Source organism: Urocampus carinirostris, chromosome 17 (assembly GCF_059441175.1).
Source record: "Urocampus carinirostris isolate Australia breed hairy pipefish chromosome 17, RoL_Ucar_1.0, whole genome shotgun sequence".
In the NCBI taxonomy this organism is placed as follows: domain Eukaryota; kingdom Metazoa; phylum Chordata; class Actinopteri; order Syngnathiformes; family Syngnathidae; genus Urocampus; species Urocampus carinirostris.
In genome coordinates, this window is record NC_142365.1 from 30,440,244 (window position 1) to 30,461,230 (window position 20,987).

At 40.2% G+C, this 20,987-nt stretch overlaps 2 protein-coding genes and 1 pseudogene across 5 annotated transcripts; 2 read left to right on the forward strand and 1 right to left on the reverse strand.

Annotated features, from left to right (window-relative positions):
* Positions 1-2,273: 2,273 nt before the first annotated feature.
* On the forward strand, positions 2,274-13,429 carry slc25a1a (solute carrier family 25 member 1a). Of its 2 annotated transcripts, XM_088321822.1 has the most exons (9): positions 2,277-2,761; positions 4,841-4,948; positions 5,290-5,389; positions 6,809-6,947; positions 7,011-7,095; positions 7,159-7,263; positions 7,509-7,624; positions 7,684-7,757; positions 7,839-13,429. In XM_088321822.1, the coding sequence occupies exons 1-9, from the start codon at positions 2,581-2,583 to the stop codon at positions 7,951-7,953; spliced, it is 1,023 nt and encodes a 340-aa protein (XP_088177948.1). In that variant the 5' UTR covers positions 2,277-2,580; the 3' UTR covers positions 7,954-13,429. The 2 variants fall into 2 exon arrangements, with proteins under 2 accessions (XP_088177947.1, XP_088177948.1); XM_088321821.1 differs by having other exon boundaries at positions 2,274-2,761; positions 7,509-7,757.
* Positions 8,280-20,338, reverse strand: nle1 (notchless homolog 1 (Drosophila)). Of its 3 annotated transcripts, none has more exons than XM_088321818.1 (13): positions 20,167-20,338; positions 19,467-19,611; positions 19,179-19,399; positions 18,014-18,093; positions 17,859-17,935; positions 17,688-17,785; positions 17,408-17,600; positions 16,263-16,398; positions 14,237-14,283; positions 13,953-14,155; positions 13,719-13,878; positions 9,443-9,513; positions 8,280-9,367 (listed from the first exon to the last, which is right to left on the reverse strand). In XM_088321818.1, exons 2-13 carry the CDS (start codon positions 19,599-19,601, stop codon positions 9,355-9,357), a joined length of 1,434 nt encoding a protein of 477 aa, XP_088177944.1. In that variant the 5' UTR covers positions 19,602-19,611; positions 20,167-20,338; the 3' UTR covers positions 8,280-9,354. The 3 variants fall into 3 exon arrangements, with proteins under 3 accessions (XP_088177944.1, XP_088177945.1, XP_088177946.1); XM_088321819.1 differs by having other exon boundaries at positions 20,023-20,168; XM_088321820.1 differs by lacking the exon at positions 20,167-20,338 and adding an exon at positions 20,005-20,154.
* On the forward strand, positions 11,482-11,651 carry LOC148349769 (U2 spliceosomal RNA; annotated as a pseudogene).
* Positions 20,339-20,987: the final 649 nt, after the last annotated feature.

Genomic DNA, 20,987 nt, shown 5'->3' on the forward strand with positions numbered 1-20,987 from the left:
AATGAAATCCCTGCAGAAATGTAACAGTTGTATTCACTTTTGTGACATACAGTAACATCTACAGAACAACACTTTCTGTTGGCCTTAGAAAATGTGTCTAATTGACAAAAATTGGCTGGCATTCATACTTCGCATTTGATAGAAACATCTGACACTGAATGTGTCTAGGCGCGGGCCTCAAACTATCATCCCGGGAGCTCCAATAGTCCCAAGGGCCTGTGTTTGAGACACCCGATTTCAAAACTCTGGGGTCAATAAATTTGTTATCATTTATCATAACACGAGGGTCACTGTGAGGAAGCTTACATGAATGTCCGTCGTCCAGATGCTAAGGGTACCCCCCAGAAAACAAAACCCTTGTGATATACCTGTCACTTTGGGTAATTTATATACTTACTTGTGCTTTGTAACACTTGTTTACTGTTACACTACCCAATCTATCCAGTGGTCAAATATGACACAGTGACCCTTTAAATATCAATATAGAGTATAATCCAAAAGTAAACTACGTATATCTTGAATATCAAAGTGAGATCGAGAATACTTTGTTAAACATGTCTTAATTACTTTTGATAACATTTTTAGCACATAGGGTTTTCATAATATTCCTTAATTGAAAGGCACCTTGCATTTTTAAGCAGCGACGTCAATGTGAATTTTTGCAGCTGCTGTTTGTCAGAGCAGAAGGTCGTAAAAATCCAGCATCCTCCTTCTGATTGGCTCGGCGAGACAACGCCAGATCACGTGAGGGATTTGCGCCACCCGAGCCAATGGCGTCGCTTGCTCTGCTGACCCACTGCCTTGCATACTGACCAGTGACAGTGACTTCAGCTCTTTCTAGAGAACCGGCTCTTTCAGCATGGCTCACTAAAAAAAGACGGCTATTTGATAAGAATTATCTTTATTGTCATTGATATCAAGGTTGTGAAACCTTGTATACAAAGAGATTAGATATGACACTCCAGGGTAACCAGGTAAGAAAAAGAAATAACACTATGACGATAGAGAGGCAAATGTATTTACAAAGTACTGCCTGGAGACTGGCCTGTTATAAAAACAGTGCAATGAAAGAAGTCAAGTCATGTTTATTTGTATAGCCCTCAATCACAAAGAGTCTCAAAGGGCTGCACAGACCACATATTATTGCAAACCACAGACTATTATTACACGACCCCCTGATCTAAAACGTACATGAGGGCAAGGAAAAACGCAAAAACCTCAACATGGGGAAAATGAAGAAACCTTGAGAAGTGACCGCACACGAGGTACTTCCCCCTTCCAGGATGACCAGGCTTCAATAGATAATCGCAACAGTAGTGCAATGAAAAGTAGTGCAATGACATTTAGCAGGAACAAAAAAAATCCCTGATGTAAAAGATGGACGGAGTCCTCTTTAAACTCAACATGAACTTTGTTTATTTACAGTACACGATATAGCTTCTTCACTCGGTTACAAACATCTTTTTAGACTCCACGCGGTCTTCTCTACCGTAATAACTCGTCTGCTGCGCAGGCACACTCAATTACCGTATATGACACCTGATAAGTCCCAAAATTATTTTGCGTGCTTGTTTAGTGTGGTGATGGCCTGTTTTTGTCTTTGTTTTGAAGGACCTGTAGCACCTACCAGAGGGAAACAGGTGAAAGATCGCCCTGTATATGGTCACTTCAGTAGACGTCAAAAACCAGATGAATGACTTTTTCTTTTTATACATTCAGGAATATTTGGGCCTAGGCGGGCTAGTAACTTCGTTTAGTTATGTGTATGGTTGTATGTTTATATTCGTGGTTTTTCATTCAACTTGATTTCCAAAATAAAAAAAAACATTGTAAAACGTTACACGAGTTAAATAAAAAGTGTCAAAATATTCTCTTAACACTGATTGTTAATAGTCTTTTGATTTCAATAAGTTTCATAAAGTGTTTTTGTAAATTTATAAAATTATTAATTGTTGCTTTGAGAAATTGTTCCGTGATGATTTAAACACATTTTTCCGTTTTTATATTATTATCTAATCTTAATTTCCGTAATAAACCCACGTGTAGATTTTGACAAAATAAAGATTACCTGCATGATAATAGGGTTGTTAAATTAGCAAGTTGTGATTTATTTTCTATGTACCGGTGCATACATTGCCTTAATTGAGGACATTGTGTTCCTGTGGCTATCTGCGGTTTGCTTACAGCCGACGACAGAACAAAACAGGAAGTGACACGGGAACCCGGAAGCAGAATTATATCAATACATTAATTATAATAAAGTCCTAACACAAAATGTACATGCGAAACACTTCCCAGTGAACCCACTGCATCTCTTAGCATTTTACTCACAGTAATTTGTTTGTTGGGCAAAAACAGTTGTCGTAAGGGCAACACTCTGACCTAAAACAAAAGAAAAAAAAGCATCTCGAAAGGAACCTGCTGATTCCTTGGGAGCCGGCTGACAGATCTGTTTCGTTCGCGAACGACAAATCCCTAATACTGACACTTCCCAGCCGCCCCCTCCCCTTGCGCACGTTGTTTTCTTGTTGAGTAGTCATCTTGTTGTTGTTCCTGCGGCCGGGTCTTCTCTCCTCCACGATGTCGCTCGACCAGCTCTCTGTTTCGGGCGAGGACGGGGCCAGCGACGGTCGGCGGCGGAGAGCTTGGGCGGGATCGACGCCTCCACCGGCCCTTCGGGGCTCATACGCGGCCAGGAGGAGTCTGGCGGCGGCCGCGGCGGGGAGAAAGATGACGCATCCCGGGAAAGCCATCCTAGCAGGTCCGCTGCTTCCTATTCTCTTTGCCCCCCCCAAAAGCTTCTTCATTGAGCCGCTTGCTAGCAATGTCTGCAGAGCTACTTCGAGAACAAGCTGTTCATGCGAAACTGGGTCACAAATGCAGTTCAGCAGTGATGCTCATGTGGTGTCTGTCCTTGTTAAAAGTGCGCAAATCAGTTGTAACAAATGTAAAATACTGTTCCCACTTCAGAGAGACATAAAAAATAACTCCCACCCACCCCAATGGGAATAACAAATCTTAATAATTTCAAACCAGCCATTTGAAATCTGCATGATACTTAACCCAAGCATGTCAAACTCGTGTTCTGGGGCCAGATCCAGAATTTTTGTTCTGAGGTGGGCCGGATCAGTAGAACAAAAGTGAAGGCCAAATATTAAGCTTTGTTTGATTACACTACAAATTATAATCACGGATGAAAAGGTATTCCCTCTAATTACAACACATTTATTCACAAACAATGGTTTAAATATTCAGCATTGAATGTGTCAACAGTTTTTTATTATCCGTTTACTAAATGCAGTTTTCATCTAATCCAACTCACTACAAACTGAAGTGAGACCAATGAATAAAATATGCGTGCCTCAGTTGTCATACTGCTTTGAAATAAATAGTTTTAGCTGTGAACGGCCAGGACAATAACATCAGATCAAACTACTAGGCTAAGTCTACTGAAGCTAAGAACATACAGCACAATGTTGTCTTCTAGTTAACAGATGACGACTCCTTTAAACCAAGGGTCAGGAACCTGTTACAAGCAAAATATTTTGATTTTATTTTGGAAAAGAGCAACACCATATATTTGAGACAAAATTCCAGACAAAATCTTTATCTTCAGCACATTTTATTTTACTGTGTGACATCTAATGATTCAATAAAATGAATGAAATAAGAGTAATGCTATTCACTTTAATCTCGTGCAATGTTATTTTGTAAACATGTCAGAAAATTCTGTAACCTAGAGTCTCACAGCGCAGGACGAGTGACAGAATGGAGTGCTTGCGCACTTTGCATGACTCCACCAATCCCTACTGCTCACCCTATCAAATTGCTCTGGGTGCTCTTCTGGTGTTTTGGCGTATTTATAGTTTGTTATATGGAATTTAATCATAAGCTGTGTCAACAGTGAGCAAAGATTATTAAAGAGCTTCCATATTAAGGATTGCTTAGAGATGAATAGCCATAACAAGTTTTTTTTGGGTGTGGCACCTTGACTGTAAACTGTAGTTAAAAACGCCCCCAATATAAACAGAACAATACCACACTTTACTTGAGCATTGGTTTGGATTTGCTTGGATTAAATCATTCCATTTTGGAAAAATATGGAGACAATTTGCACTCATCCCTCTTCAGGATTATTTATTGGGTAAGGGTTCTCTCTCTCACATGGAACAAGATAGTAATGGTTACCATGGTGGTCCAGTAGGAGAAATCCTACTGATCTGACTCAGATACAACACCATCATCATGTAGTCCCCGTTAATGTTGGTGTAAAGCCGCTCTTTAGAGATGAGACGAATCTTGCAGCACACTTTGCCTTGAGCGCCGCATGTCCCACATCGTTTAGGGGCTTCTATGCTCCAATACAGGTGATTCCAATTACCAGGATCGATAACAAGCTCCTGCCAGCTTGCTAACTAACTGATCATTTGTATCCCCTGAAGAAAACACTAAAAAATCATGTGGGACATGCAGCCCTCAAGTGCCCAGGTCTGCCCTAAAACTGGCACGTGTATGACAATATTGATACCAAATACTAAATCACCAGGGAAAACAGTTTTTTTGAATGATCACAAAAGGAAAAAAAAGTTTGATATTACTTATGAAAATCCGACGGGGCCTGTTGTGTTTTATCTGTATTGTATGTACACTCTGCATTGCGTCACTCATGTTCCTCATATTTTTGTGAAAAACAAACTGTGGCTATGATGTTACATCATTTGCGCTTTTGTCAAATATTAAAGGTCCTCTGTCTCGTGATAGGCCTTTGCGCTTGACCAAACAGGTGAATATTTTGTTCAAAAAAATCATTCATGATCGTTTCCAAAAATATTCCCCTCAGGTGGGATTGCAGGGGGAATCGAGATTTGTATCACTTTCCCGACTGAATATGTCAAGACCCAGTTGCAGCTGGACGAGCGAGCCAACCCGCCGCGTTACCGTGGCATTGGTAGGTGATACGTTTATTGTTCAACCTATTACAACATTGTCACAGTCGACCAAACATTTTGCTGTTCTTTGATTCACACACCATCTCGGATAAATCTGCTTTTGTAACCTATGAGATTTAATAAAAAAGAAAGGGTTCAGTGAAGTGACTTTAAAACTGGTTGGCCTTTCTTATCTGAGGGTTTATCTTCCTGTCCTCCTTGCTAGTTCAAAATCCTTTGATGTCTTCCCTCCTTATTTAGAGTGTCTACAAATATTTAAACTTATGAGTAGGTCACGCTAGGACAGTATCCGGCAGACGCTTCCTGCCAGGGCCAGTCTAAACGTCGCTGTTGTTGGCAGGTGACTGTGTGAAGCTGACTGTGCAAGATCACGGTCTCAGAGGCCTGTACCGAGGTCTAAGCTCACTGCTCTACGGCTCCATCCCCAAATCCGCCATCAGGTTTGACTTCTTTTCTGATCTGGATTTGATAGATCTTTCTTGTCGATGGATAATGATCCAAATTAAAGTTTCAGACTCAAGCAAGCTCGGCGCAGGGCTGACCACTGTAATTTACTTGCCTATGCAACCAAAATTACAGTCTCATAAAAGTCACCCAGGGCATGTATATGTTTGATAAAAAAGCTCAAGGACAAGGTTTGACTTTGTGACCAATTAATGGCAAATTTGATGAAATTGACATTTACAAAATCATGTATTCGCACATCACAAGTGCATGCTCACTTGAGATGCCAAAACGTTTTGAACAGGGCTCGACACCCTTTAATTTCATGCATATGCAACCAAAATTTGTTGTAAAATCATCTGGTCACACAGTGCGAATGCATGCTTGCTAAAGAAGCCCGAACACGGGACAGAGTTAGAACCGGTATTGTCCAGTATGGTGGAGCGGCATGCCACCACAATTTTTCCGAATGGGAGCCGGACTACTGATGGAGGTCCCCGCCAAATTGGCGCCGTTAGTCCTGCTGAGATGGGTTCAAACACCAACTGAGCGACCCTTCCCACTCATTCCCTGCTATAGCCAGAATTCAGTTACTTTTAATCATTCAAGCAAAACGGTTTGAACCAAAGTCGGTCCAACGCAGACAACAACAGGTTAGAAACTGACTGCACTTAAATCTCGAACGTTAATGCTGTATTTTCGAAAACGCGGAAATCTGGATTATCCGACCGACAGATTGCATTTAAATTAAGTTGGAGAAAATGAAAAACTAAAAACTACTTTTGTTAGTTTACATATTATGTTTTTAGCACTATGACACTGATTTAACCGGAAAAAATTAATACATGTGAGATATAAATTTCAGACTTGTAGAAAAAAATGAAGAGCTTTTCAATGCCTCAATTTGTGGTTTTCAAATGACTTTTTCAAGTTTTTTAGAACCTTGGGAGAACCCTGACAAGTTCGTGCTCAGTTAAGATGCCAAAATTACCTTTGAACAGGGCTCGACACTGTGAACAATTTCTTGCATATGCGACCAAAATTTGTCTTAAAATCATCTGGTCGCACAGCCCAAATACGTACATGTTTTCTTAAGACATTGGGACACTGGGACCAATTTCTCGGCTAAATGGCCAAATAAGCAGATCACAAACTTATCTGGTGGCACAGTGCAAGTATACGTGTTATAGCAATGCAACACATTGAGTCAATGTAGTTATTTACACATGCCATCTATGATTTGAAATTATGTAGTATTTGTTTGCCTAAATAAATTAAGTAAAGCAAAATCCTTGCAATCAATAGAGAAAGTTGTTGGCACCGAAATATAATGTAATGTAGTTAAAACACTGGCAATAGTAAAGGGTTGTGTGAGAAGTCGAGTTACCTACACAAAATCCTTTTTTTTCTTTCAGATTTGGCACTTTCGAAATTCTGAGCAACCCAATGCGAGATGCCACGGGCCGCCTGGATAACACACGCAGCCTCCTTTGCGGTCTGGGGGCGGGCATTGCAGAAGCTATCGTCATTGTGTGTCCGATGGAAACGCTCAAGGTGAGAAGCAAAATGGTAAAAGTTGGGGCACGTATTTGTATGTTGCATTGCTCTCCCCCATAGGTAAAGCTGATTCATGACCAGTGTTCAATGAGGCCTCGCTACCGGGGTTTCTTTCATGGCGTCAGTGAGATCATTAGAGAGCAAGGTTAAATTTAAAAACGACCTCCTGATGATTAACTATTGCTTCATCTAGTTTCTCTTGTCTCAGGTGTCCGTGGGACCTATCAGGGCCTGACGGCGACTGTGCTTAAGCAAGGAACCAATCAAGCTATTCGGTTTTATGTGATGAACGCGCTACGTAATTGGTACAAAGGTATGTGTTCCAAGACAACAAGCTTGAGAGCTAGTTCCCCTCCAAAACTGAGGTCATTACTAAAGTAGGGAAAGCTTTGATTCACTGGAAGATAGACGTGATACATTGAAATAACGAAAACTGAGACAAAGTATTAGATTATAATGACTGAAAGGGCCCGTAATAACCACAATCTGCCAGTTGTGCTAGCAATACAAGAAACGTGCTCGTCTTGTGCAGTTTTTGACCCAAAATATGCTTTATAGGTGATGATCCGAGAAAGGAAATGCACCCGATTGTCACGGCCATATTCGGGGCCACGGCGGGTGCCGCCAGCGTTTTCGGCAACACGCCTCTTGATGTGGTCAAGACCAGAATGCAGGTTTGTTCAGACATATGGTGCTTACATTTTTCAGGGATTCTGAAAAAGACTTTTCCAAGGGTCTGGAAGCCCACCGCTACAAGAATACGGTGGACTGCGCCTTCCAGATCCTTAAGCAGGAAGGTCCACAAGCGTGAGTTACCAGAGTTCATTTTTTGACAAGGTACGAGCAAAACCCTTTCTAATTTTTTCCCTTTCCATCCCGTCTCTTAAGATTCTACAAGGGGACAGTTCCCCGGCTGGGTCGGGTGTGTTTGGATGTGGCCATCGTCTTTGTCATCTATGAGGAGGTGGTTAAACTTCTGAACAATGTGTGGAAGACCCAGTAGGAGGACCATGGAGGACTGTCAAGACCGATAAAACCTTCTAAAAAAAGAAAAACACTGGACCACACACTTCAAGGTGTTGCTTTTGGAATATTGTCCAGTACAAAAGAAAAATGGCTCCAAGTAACCACAGGTTGTCGAATAGAAATTTTCTTTGGTGGTTCTAGCACACATAGATTGATCTAGCTGGAAGGTCACAGTTGAACAATTGAAAGAGTTTAGTTGGTCCAGTTGGAGTTTTTACTTTACATTAAGTATATTGTTCCAGGCTCTAGGTAAGCCCTGAATACTAAATCCACAATTATTTTTTTGGGGTTTTGTGAAAAAAAAAAAAAAAAAAAAAAAGATAACTGCAAAAAGGTTGGACTGTTACACAAGCACAAACGGGAAGTCTAGACCGGTCATTTTATGTATACAGGCTTCATTTTCAACTATATATCACGTTTCAGGATTGTTAAATTGAATAATGCACCTTTTTGATGGAAACTTAACAAGCCGCATGCTAGGTAAAAAAAATAATCTCATTTGATGTGTAGCCAAAACCTCAAAAACAACTTTAACATTGTGTTTTCGTCACGTGTTCTAAATATGTCACTCACACTTTTCTGTTTTTTTAAGGAGGGATTTTCAATGAGCTACACTCATTTAGCTACAATTTATGCTGCTTTTCTGTGTAGCTAATTGGCACAGATAGCTTTAATATATCACATATTATTACTTTATATTCACCACACATTTTTATGATAACTGAAATTTTATGACTGTTTAAAGCTTTTACCAGGAATCCATTAAGTTGCCAGATTTTCAGTTTTAAACAAATATTTTAAGGGCATTGTTTTGCAAAGCTTTAACTTCCATGCCTGTTTTGTGTTTATCTCTTTCATATCAAGCAAACCAAATTGTTTTTATACACTGTTGAACCCTAAATGTTTCATAACATTTTTACATGAAGAACTACTGAGTCGTGGAGGAAGCAGAGAGGCTTAGCGAGGAAACAAATGAGTATTTCAAACCACTCTGCCTTGCTTGCACAGATGAGCCTTCAGAATACCTTTTTCGCCAAACTTTTTCATCACAAAGTTGTTTTAATATGTGTGAGAGAGTCTGTGATTGTTTTGAATGATAAAAATATTAGAGCAGCAAATAAGTAGTTTTTCATGATGTAATACAAGTCGCTGTGTTAAAAGAAAATTGTGACTAGCTTTTTGTATTCGAGGGGAGATAGGGACTAAAGGCTGAGGGTGCAGAAGGGAGGTGTTGTAAGCAATTCCGCCCCAAAGTCTTCATATTCTCTGTCAGTGTATCACCATTATAACACTTGCCCACCAAACTGAAAGAGATTCCCCTTTACTCCAGCTCTCAGATCACTTGATGGAAATTAAACTGAATTAGAGGCTTGTATAGCTATCTTCTCCATCTGTTAAAAATAAAATCAGTTATCAGAATTGTTGATCATAAAACACAGACTAGAGCCGTGGATACTTTTGCTCACATTCTGAGGCATTTGTCTTTGCCACCACTTGCCACTCGTTGTCCGTCGGGACTCCAGTCCACAGCAAACACCTACATGAAAGTATTTAAATTTCATAAAAATACATTATGAAGTGATACAAACTCATATTTATTCAGCTAACACCTATTGTATTGAATTGGTCGTCATTGATAACAACGTAGTGAAACATTGCACGCAACAACATTATGGCACTCCAGAGTAAACATGTAATCTAAATAGTCAGAATTGGCAAAAATATTTACATATTGCTTAGGAGATTGACCCAAGTTGTAATAATAGTAAATTAAAAATATCGCATTGTATCAATAATGCAATTGTAATTTTTTGAATTAAAATGTAACTTTTTTTTACCATATTAAAGTTTAGATGTTTGATTAAATGAATACTTTTTAGTTTTTAATACTGTCATTTATACATATTTTTTAAAATCTATTACAACATAACATTTTTCAAACAAAAAATATTAAAACTTTACTTAACAAACCAAAGGACTCTTGGTTGCCTATCTAAGTCCAATCAAGTCGAGTTTATTTGTAAATCCTTTAATCACAAGAGGTCTCAAAGAGCTGCTACCATACATGTATTTTTTTGTATATAACACACCCTAATTAAGAAATTATGTATAGACAAAGTAAACCATGCACACAATACCAAAATAAAAATTACAATATTTAGTTTACATCCTTTAAACTGATTCATCATTAGATACACAAAAGTTGTGTCCCTCGTCGTGCTTTTATGGCGTTAATCATATCCTTCCGGACAACTTGCGATTGTGGTCAGGTATATTTTTGACTGATTAATAATTGCGCAAATAAAGGTAATTCAGAGATCCCTTGTTTTAATGGGGATCAGAACCACCCGCAAAAAGGGAAAAACTGCTAAGTAGTGTCACACCTTCATAAAAGCCACCAAAGGGTTAGATGAGGTAATTACAGACTTTGGGTTCATGACCGTCACAAAAATACAATTATAGATCTACAAATAATAACACACAACACATAATTGCAGTTGAACGATTTTAAACAAAATTGGAAGGCTTTGCCTTCAAGTGTAAGATAGCAACTTGGAGAGCGGCCAGCCAGCTTCATGCTAGCATCGGGTGTGCTCGAATGGAGACAGATCTCCATGATGAATAAAATAAAATGGATCCGAATGTAGCGGTTTCATTGATAATGGACCTGGCATTGGCAAGATGCATAGTTCGCAGCATTGGCTTTGAAGAGTTGTTAGCCGAGACCAGGGGTCAGCAACCTTTTCGGTGCGGAGAGCCATTTTCAAATTTCCTTGTAAATCAGTGTGCCACACCAAGATTAATGACTCGCACAACATTTTTTTTAATATCCAACGGAGCTGTCATTTTACACCAATCCAAATATACAACATGGATAGACATTTTAATCGTATAACTCTTTTTGAACCAAGGTACACTTTTATTTATAAAGAAGTTCCGTGGCACACCGTCCGACGAAAATGTTTGAAAATGAAGTACAGTGGAACCTCGGTTATCGCGGTTAATGGGGACCAAAACCACCTGCGATAAGTGAAAATCCGCGAAGTAGCGACGACCCTTCAAAAAAAAAAAAAAAAAAAAAAAAAAAAAAAAATTAATCCTTTTTTTAGACCCGGTTAATGGGGAACAAAACCACCCGCAAAAAGTGAAAATCTGCGAAGTAGCGACGACCCTTCAAAAATAAATAAAAATAAAAAAATCTCATCTTATATCATCTGCACCGCTTATCCTTATTAGGGTTGCGGGGGGGCTGGAGCCCATCCCAGCGATCTCAGGGCAGTGGGCAGGGGACACCCTGAACTGGTTGTCAGCCAATCGCAGCTGCAAATCACATTAGTTCTCACAGCTAGCTGCGTTCATCGACGCACGAGCCAAGTGATCCACCGCTAAGAGTCGTACAGCTGGGCGATTTTACGTCCGCCCGGGACGATCGGAGACATATTAACGACAGGGTTTTTACATGCGCCGCACCCCGGGCACACAGAGGAAATACCATGATCATGAAGGTGGTTCTTGGCCTTTTGGTTGAGAGTATGTACATCTAGTTGTGTTGGCATGTGACAGTTAGGTCAAGACATGTTGATTTTTGCAATCCGGAGATGGAATAAGAGCTTGCTCTGTCCACTCCATGCATCTGCTCGGTATTGCAGTACTTCCGGGAGCGGTGCATTCGCAAAGATCGCAGCAAGGCTTTGGGGCTAAGACCTTAGCTCGGCCATTTGGCTGAGAGTAAGTGTCCCGGCACCTTGGCTTTGTAGCGTATTATGAACTGACCAATAACGGATAATGGCTAAGTAATAAAGAGAATAGATCAATACCCCTTACAAAATCCCCAAACACCCAAACAAGTTAAGCACCTCGGCACCCAAGTTGGTCATGCTTTCGTCCCTCTGGATGAAACTTCTGAGACTATCACAGTGCAGGTGCATTTATATGAGGGATGTCAAACTCAATTGCACAAGGGGCCAAAATTCAAAACACACTTAAGGTCGCGGGCCAACCAAGATAAACATTTATTGAACACACTAATACTGAATGTTTTTGGAACGAAAATATGAATAAAAACAGACAAGAATATTAAATTTAAACCTTAAATCACTTATACAGGATTTATTATTTTGCTCTAAATAAAAATAGCTTGTTAAATTATACAACTTAGAACTTAACTTAAACAACTTAACATTAAAATAACATTCAAATTCCTTTGCTCCTATATCAATGTATATATGAAAAAAAAACTTAAATATCCCAAAAGATTTTGCTCTCCCTAATATATCTCCTGTCAAAAGTAGAAATATGAAAATGCTACAAAACCTGGAAATATACACAAAACATGTATTTTTCAGAAATAACAATTCTAATCATTCCGTTTTCTTTGCTCTTATGACTATGATTTGATCATTTGCTCTGATCGCAGCCGGACACTGTGTAGTTCATTGCAGTATTGTGTTTTCAGCGCGGCAAAAAGGGTATAGTATATATATAATATATAGCAGGGGTCGGGAACCTTTTTGACTCAAAAGCCATTAAAGCAAAATATATTAATTTTATTTTGGGAAAGAGCTGCACCATATGTTATGAGACAAATAGACTAAATTGCTAAACCCGCGCCCCAGACTAAATTATGATAAGAGAATAATGCCAGAGCCCATGTCCTAAAATCAACAAACATACCACTTTAAACTTGTCTCTTTCTTGCAATTACTCAAGATCCTTTTTTTTCCTACATATTGGTTTCAAAACCAGATGCAAGCATTTATTTTGTAAAAACATCACAACATTCTGAGAACAGGGAGCCTGATGTGCTTACTTTTGGCGCAGACGGAGTAGGGCGAGAGATGGGAGGGAATGCTTGCACTTTTTGCTTAGCTCCACCCATCCCTCCCACTCACCCAATCAAATAACTTTAAAATGTCTTCCAGTGTTTTCACGTATTTACAATTTGTTCCGCTGGATTCATCAAAAAGTATCTGAACACTAAACACAGATTATATAGTGAGCTTTTATAAAGGATTCTTTAGCATTGTACAGCCATAACGAGTTTTATTTTACCTTGACTGTAAATCGTAGTGAAAACGTGCCCTATATATTCTGAAAAGTACTGCTAACCAATTCAGTTTTGGTTTGGCTTTGGGTGTATCTGAACAGGATTAATGGATTAAGTTTTGAACGAGATGGAGAACGGGCCATTAATAACAATAATGTAAAATGGTCTTGCGGGCCGGATAGGATCACACGGCGGGCCGCACGTGGCCCGCGAGCCAGGAGTTTGACACATGTGATTTAAACAGAGACTTAATTCCACCCCGGTGGATTCCATTTATCATCGTTAGTCATTTAGTTCAATATTGAACCATTCAACCATTGAACTTCTGAACAGAGTTTGCTGCAGGTTTTGTTTTTTTTATTTGTTAAAAAAGTTCAAAATATCCAATAAAGTGATTTTCATTTCATGATTGTGGCCCACTTATTGTTGATTCTTCACAAGAAATTACAGTTTTAAATCTTGATGTTTGAAGTCGGAAATGTGGTAAAAGGTTACAAAGTTCAAGGGGGCCAAATAGATTCGCAAGCCACTGTATCATGTATAACGCGCAACCAAACTTGGATTTTTGTTTTGGTTTAAAAAATGCGAATTTTACACAAATAAATAATTCAAGCATTTTCTGGACCAAGAACCAAAGCAACAACAAAAAAAATGACACAGTTCAATTGAACATTAACACCACACTGCTTCCTTACCTCATCAGCGTGTCCAGGAAGATCCATGTTGAGCTTCCCACTCTTGATGTCCCAAACTTTGAGTGTGCTGTCGCTGCTGCCACTTACCAGCAGCCGGCTGTCAGCTGACCACGCCACCTGATAAACTGAGCCTACATGGCCACGGAGGGACATCAAATACCTGCAGGAGATGAAGTTCCCAGGCTTTTATTTAGCAGAAGATGCCAAAAACTGGCTTACAGCAGTATTACTCACTTTCCCGAGCGACCGTCCCATATTTTGATAGATTTGTCAAAGGACGCAGAGGCCAGGAGGCGAGTGTCCGGAGAGAAAAGTACTTCATTGACCAAGGCGCTGTGTCCTGTCATCCGGGCAAGAGGCTTCTTCTCTTCAGCAGGATTCCATAGAAACAAGGTGAAGTCGTCAGAGCCCGACACTAGGCGCTCTGGGTTGGAACCCTATGGAATCCAAAATTCCTATTTAAAAAACATTTAGGGGGGTACATCATGTTTGAATTAGAAAGATTTAGACCTACATACCCGAACATGATTGTATCTCTGCAAAGCTTTGTCCTTTATATCATCCACTAGAAAGAAACAATGCGATATAATTCAGATGTCACTTCCATTGCACGCTCTTCAATTGCTGGCCTACAAGAATTAAAACTTTCTTTATAGCCATTAATAACAACGTAGAGAACGTTCTTCCCTAGATTAAACACTGCACTCCAGAATAAAAATTAAAGGTGCTGTCTGAAATTTGAAACTTTGTTACCCTATGCCGCCATCTCTTGGCTTAGTCATGATCACAGCCTAAGGCAGCTTATTCATCAAGTACTGTATGTGCATTTCTTAGACACGCTCAAATAAACAATTCTTTTTCTTTTTAGGGTTTGGGTTGGCGTTCAGACTGTATTCGAAACAGGACATTTTTTCACTTTCGCCATTTTGATGCTTCACATACGAAAAACTTGATGACGAGTATAAAGGTCGGTGGTTCGCGCCCCGGCCGAGTCATTCCTAAGACTTAAAAAGTGGTCGGCGGCGCCCTCTGTTGGCTGCGGCTGCATCGGCTCGCTACAACGGGTCAGGTGCAATCGACATTTCGTTCTGTGTACATTGTTACACAGAATGACAATACAAGGAAATTATTATTATTATTATTATTATTATAAAGTCACTCTTCAACTTCCCCCCCTTTCTTTTGACCTAATGTGTTGCCTGTCACAGAACAGCGTTTCTAAAAGTAAGAAAAAAGCAGAGAAGCGCGGCAGATTTATTTTTTAATAAAGGCTCTTAAAACTCAGTTGGGCATTGTTAACAAATACTTAATAGATAAAATATCACCACATCGGATGAGGATCAGCACCTCTAAGTCCGAGACCATGGTATTCAGTCGGAAAAGGGTGGCATGCTCCCTCCCGGTTAAGGATGAGATATTGCCCCAAGTGGAGGAGTTCAAGTTTCTTGGGATCTTGTTCACGAGTGAGGGTAGGATGGAACGGGAGACCGACAGATGGGTCGGTGCAGCGTCTGCCGTCATTCGGACCCTGTACTGGTCCGTCGTGGTGAAGAGGGAGCTGAGCCGAAAGGCAAAGCTCTCGATCTACATTCCTACCCTCACCTATGGTTATGAACTTTGGGTTATGACCGAAAGAACGAGATCCCGGATAAAAGTGGCCGAAATGAGTTTCCTCCGCAGGATGTCTGGGTTTTCCCTTAGAGATAAAGTGAGAATCTCAGTCATGCGGGAGGGACTCGGTGTAGAGCCACTGCTCATCTGCATTGAGAGGAGCCAGTTGAGGTGGCTCGGGCATCTGATAAGGATGCCTGCTGGACACCTCCCTCGGGAAGTGTTCCGGGCATGTCCCACCGGCAGGAGGCCCCGAGGGCGACCCAGGACACGCTGGAGAGACTATGTCTCTCGGCTGGCTTGGGAACGCCTCGGGATTCCGTCGGATGAGCTGGAGGAGGTGGCTGGGGAAAGGGACATCTGGGCTTCCCTTTTAAGGCTGCTGCCCTCGCGACCCGACCCCGGATAAGCGGAAGATGATGGATGGATATCACCACATTTAAAAAGAGAATATGATTGAAAAAAATGTCAGGATAAAAAAGCAAAAACATTTACATGGTAGTGTTAAGAGACTGGCCTAAGTTGTAAATGAAATGAGCAAATGAAAGTCATGAGCATTTTTGAAAAATCAGGGAAAGGTGTATTACTATAATCCAGACTTAACTAAGTATGTAGGGATTCCCTTATCTTGTAGCTGTGATCAAAGGTGGGTTAAAAAAAATTCATAATCATTCATGTTTTCTCAAATTTGCTGGTCCAATTCAAAATCACTCGACAATTATAAAAAAGCAAATGGACAAGGTTGCCTTGAGATAACACTGCAGGGGGCTAGAGCTACCAAAACCTCTACTATATTTTCTTTAGCGATTAAAAATCAGTGCAAGGGCAAGAAAAACACAGGCCACCAAAACCCTCTGGAAAACCATATCACAGAGGGGCAGAAAAGGACCACCAATTCCAACTCAGTGCTGCAAACTAGCTTTCCACTCTTACGTGATCCTGTGAGGTCCTGCGGGTTGACAGTGGCACTTGCAGGTTCAAAGGCACCGGTCCGAAGCACGTAGTCGGTGCTGAGAGCCAACGTGTTGACCCAGTGGGCGTGGCCCTGCAGCGTTCTGCATTGGACACCCTAAAATAAAGCCAACATAGGACTATTCACAGATGCGTTTACCTTTAAAAATTGGGATGGGGTCTAAACCCCGTGATTAGAAAGTTAGGAAAAAAGTATTTCGTTAACAAGCAAGTATTCGTTATTCCCGGTTTCAACAAAGGTTTGTAAGAAAAAATATCCAAGACATCATAGCAAGAACCGATAGCATGTCTTTACTCATTGCGGGCAGAACAGGCATAAAAGCTCAGATGACAGACTAGACCAATATCAATTGTAAAGAAGATATTGCTTAGAAAAAGCTTTGCTTTGTTGAATCCACCTGTAACGGCATGAGTCCAAATGGATGAAAACCCCAAACTGGACAAATTTTGGCCACGTTTCTTCTGCAACCAGGAAAATTCCTCGAGTCCTTGGAACAATCGGAAATGTCTGATCTGAAAGGTGAGCTACCCAGTAATAATCTAGTCAGGATCTGATTCATAGTAATGCTATGCATCAAGGCCGCAGTAGGAAATTTGATTGAAAAACGTTGAAACAGTGTTTTTTCCCCTTCTTGATGAACCTCCTCTTCATTCATTCATTCATTTGAATTGTCATTTAAGTTTGAAGCGTATTTTTGTATGACTTAAATCCTGACACAAAATAGGTTTAGGTTGATTTTAAAAAGGTAACAGTGCGCATAAATTTAGACTATAAAACGAAATTAGAGTAAAGGACCGGTCATCAAACTGAAATAGAATAAAAACACTGTAAACCAAGAGTAATCTAACTTTTGGTTTTTCATCTAATATTTTCAACAGGATAGGATTGTTCTTTTAAGTTATTATACTACGATTTATCCTTTATATAATTTGTGTTAAGTGTCGTAAATTGTTTTGTCCATTGTTTATTAAATTGTCTGCGTTTTTTCAAATTAATTTTGACCCTGGTGTTTCCACTATTGATTTTACCACTCATTAGACCAAAATTAGTCCAGTAGCTTTTCTCCCCTCTGCCTAACAGCATAGGTGCTACAGGTGGGTCTTACGTCTTTTGCCCGCCACACTTTAATGGTCCGGTCCTGTGACGACGTGTAGAGAAGCCCGTCGCCGCCCCACTTGACACAAGTGACTGACTGCGTGTGGCCTGTAAGGATTTTGTCATAGCGGCCCAGCACCACATCCCAGATGCGCACTGAGCCATCCTTGGAGCTGCTTGCCAGGTAGCGACATTCTGGGTTGCTGGGGAAAAAAAAGATGGTTCAGTGACTAAAAGACATAAATATACAAAAGAATGGGAAAAAAACAAAAGATGGGTGGTGTTGTTACAGGTGAAGAGGTTCCCAGCAAAGCCAAGTGATCCATTTTGTGTGCCCAGTCAGGGTCTTCCCAATTTGTGTGCCTGTAACTGGATTCCATAGAAAGATCTATAAAAAGAATAAAAAATATTAAGACAAAAAATAACTGCTAAGTATAAACATGAATGTATTGTCACGCCACCTGGCTGTTTTTGCACCCTGATGCAAGCTTCTTCCCATCAGGCGACCAGGCGATGCTTAGAACCCAATGTGAGTGACCTATTCAATGTACAGCATAATCCATTGGAAAAAAATATGCCACTCTATCATGTACATTCATCGGAGCAACAAGCATACCTTTTGCAGTGTGGTGCGGCGTCTCTGTCATCAAGTCCCAAAAGCGTACTGTGGTATCACCTGAACCGCTGGCCAAATATCTGACAACAAATAGAAGACAAAAAATGTCCACCTTTTTACTGTCCTTTGTTTAAATGTAAACCCAAACTACTACGACTAATACTGTACACTTTATACAGTGATGCCTCTTTAAACAATCTCTGCTACACATGAAAATTACAGTATACGGGTTATTATTTTAACAGAAATTAACTTCGCTATATGAAGGAAAATCCAGTTCAAGAGCAGTCCCAGTAGCTACCGCTCAAAGCATGTGACTGCTTACAGCTAGAAGCAGGTTGTTCAGTTTGCCCATGAAAACTACTACAAAAATCGCTATTAATTGTGTAGGAGTTCATTTACAGTGACATTAAAGTATTCTTTTTTTTGTGTTTTTACGTAAAGTAAAATCAAGAGTCACTCCAGCTTATACCCGTCAACCCCCACCAAATGCTCCCCTTATTAATGATTGCAAATCCTCCCTATTAGGTGATAATAAACCTCATGAACAGAACGCAGGAAAGAAAAGCAAGACAGACTATGCTGAATACTTGGCCAATATTAACAATTAACAAGGGCTTTGTCGTCTGCTACCAGTGACAGAGACGACTTAGATTAGAGCCGAAATGGGCGAGATGAAATCGGAAATATAAATTGACATACAGCATACACAATTTGAAATGATACAAAAGGTAATGATTTGGGGAAAACATAAGTAGACTGGTATGCGATCTCCATGACACCTGCATGCAACCACTCCCCTTCCTCCACAACACGCACGCACATTCGTTACGGCGCTCATAATAAACTCGCCTTTTGTTGTTAATATATCCCACTTATCCTATTACTGTATTTTATTTAATATTTAATTACTATCTGACTGGGTTTTTAGTGACCAGGAAGATGTGTTTTATAGCTATTTGGGGTTTACGCTGTTGCTTTTGGGATGACAGTTTTAAATTATTTCATATTGGGAAAATGTGCTCTACGAGCATAATCCTGGAACGAATTTAGCTCCTAAGAATATGTACCTTTGTATTAACGTATACATGAAACTTACAAAAGTCAGAAGTCGAAGCACCACTTCATTATCGATTTTAAAATGAGGTCCTCCTGTGTGACTCACTTGCCAGTGGGACTGAACGCTGTGGAGATGACAGCTTCAGTGTGGCCCTGCAGTGAGCTGGTGCAGCGAGTGACTGCTCGCACTCTGAACACGGCCTGAGGCTGGTACACAACAGGCAGGACCTGCTCCGTCTCCCATGCCAGTGCCTTGATGCAGACATCCAGACTGGAAACAATTTCTGTGTCACCACGGGCGAAAAAAGCCAATGGCACTGCCTCTTCCTTAAAGAGAGGGAAAATAATTCTAAGAAAATCTATCCATTAGCTGGCTTCTTGTGGTCGCTTGTACCTTTTGCAGCAACGCATTGCAGACAAGTTGTAGTTTCTCCTGAGTGATGTCGACAGGAACATCAAAAGGAGAGCCCAGGATCTCCCCATTCTCATCCTGGAACTGGATCAGGAGCCGCTCCACCCCCTCACTCATTTTCAGGTGCCTTTTGTCAGAAGGATATAAAGCAACATTTCCTTTTTCGTTTTGAAAAAAATGAAACAAAGTGCAGTATTAATGCCAGTTATAGATCACTCAATAATAGCCATGATAATATTGTATTACTGGATTGTATTTCCATGTGACGCAAATATGTGTATATTTTTGAGCTGGTACTTAAGTGTTCAGGTAATGAAAGCCCCCTTCAAATGGATATTTCACTCAATACACAACGAAAGCTGCAAAACCTCGAAAGACAAAAACAAAATAACTTTTGCGGAAATATTTAATTGATACAACATTGCTTTGTGCGAGGACATATTATTAAAACTCACATAATGCATATAGTTACTCAATAATGGATGCCAAGGTTTTGTCTGTCAAAGACAACACTAGTTACCCTGCAAAGCTAACTCACGTAGCTAGCCATCCGCCGCCAGTGTTTTGACTTTGAGCACAATAAATCGTCAAAACAGCAATTCTAGCAGCGCTAAAACGATAAAACAATTGCTTCCATGTCAGTCGAGTGGCTTATCAAATAGCTTTGGCGTCAAAACGTTACCGTAAACGAAGACACTTCTTACTAGAAATCCACACGTGTGTGCAAATACAGAGATCTTGCAAAAGGCGAAGATGCTGTATCCGGTGTGAGAGTTTAGGCTGCAAGGACTTATGGGAAATGTGTGTGTTGACAAGTAGACATTGATCATCTCCCAGTAGAACGTTTCTGTTGAATTCAATCTTCCACTATCGAAAATATCCGTAGGGGTAAATTAACTTAAAGTGTATTATTTAGCGCCTTCTAGAGGTGAAAAAATATTTGTGAGAGAAAACACTTTATGATATAAATAAATAGGAAAATAATAGATGAATTATCATACATTCTTGGATTTTATATAATTCTCGAATATTGGAATTTTATGTTTATGTTACAAAACCTTAGTCTTACCTGGAGGGTGCTGACATGGTTAGCGGTGTTATGCCGAGAAATGCATCCCCTGTCGCGGGAGCGCACCCACGTCACTCCCGCTACCATAACCACTTTTACCTCGTTTTATCTCACTATCATATCACTTTTCGGGTATGTAATGGCGAACATATATCCATGACCACTTCTTCTTGCATTTGTTGGGAATGCAATACAACTTAAACCATTCCGTCTTGTATTTGTTGTGAATGTAATCGAACGGAAATGCACACCGTATATAAACCACTTTTGAGCAGGTAACATGTTTATTTTGCCTTTTTCGACTCAAATCGCTCGGTTTTTTTTCCTTTTTTTTCACATAAACATATTTTTATTTTAATACTTGTAGAGAAATATGTCTTTATTTTACGTAACATGAGTCTCGCATAATTGTCCGCCCTCTTGCTACTACGGGT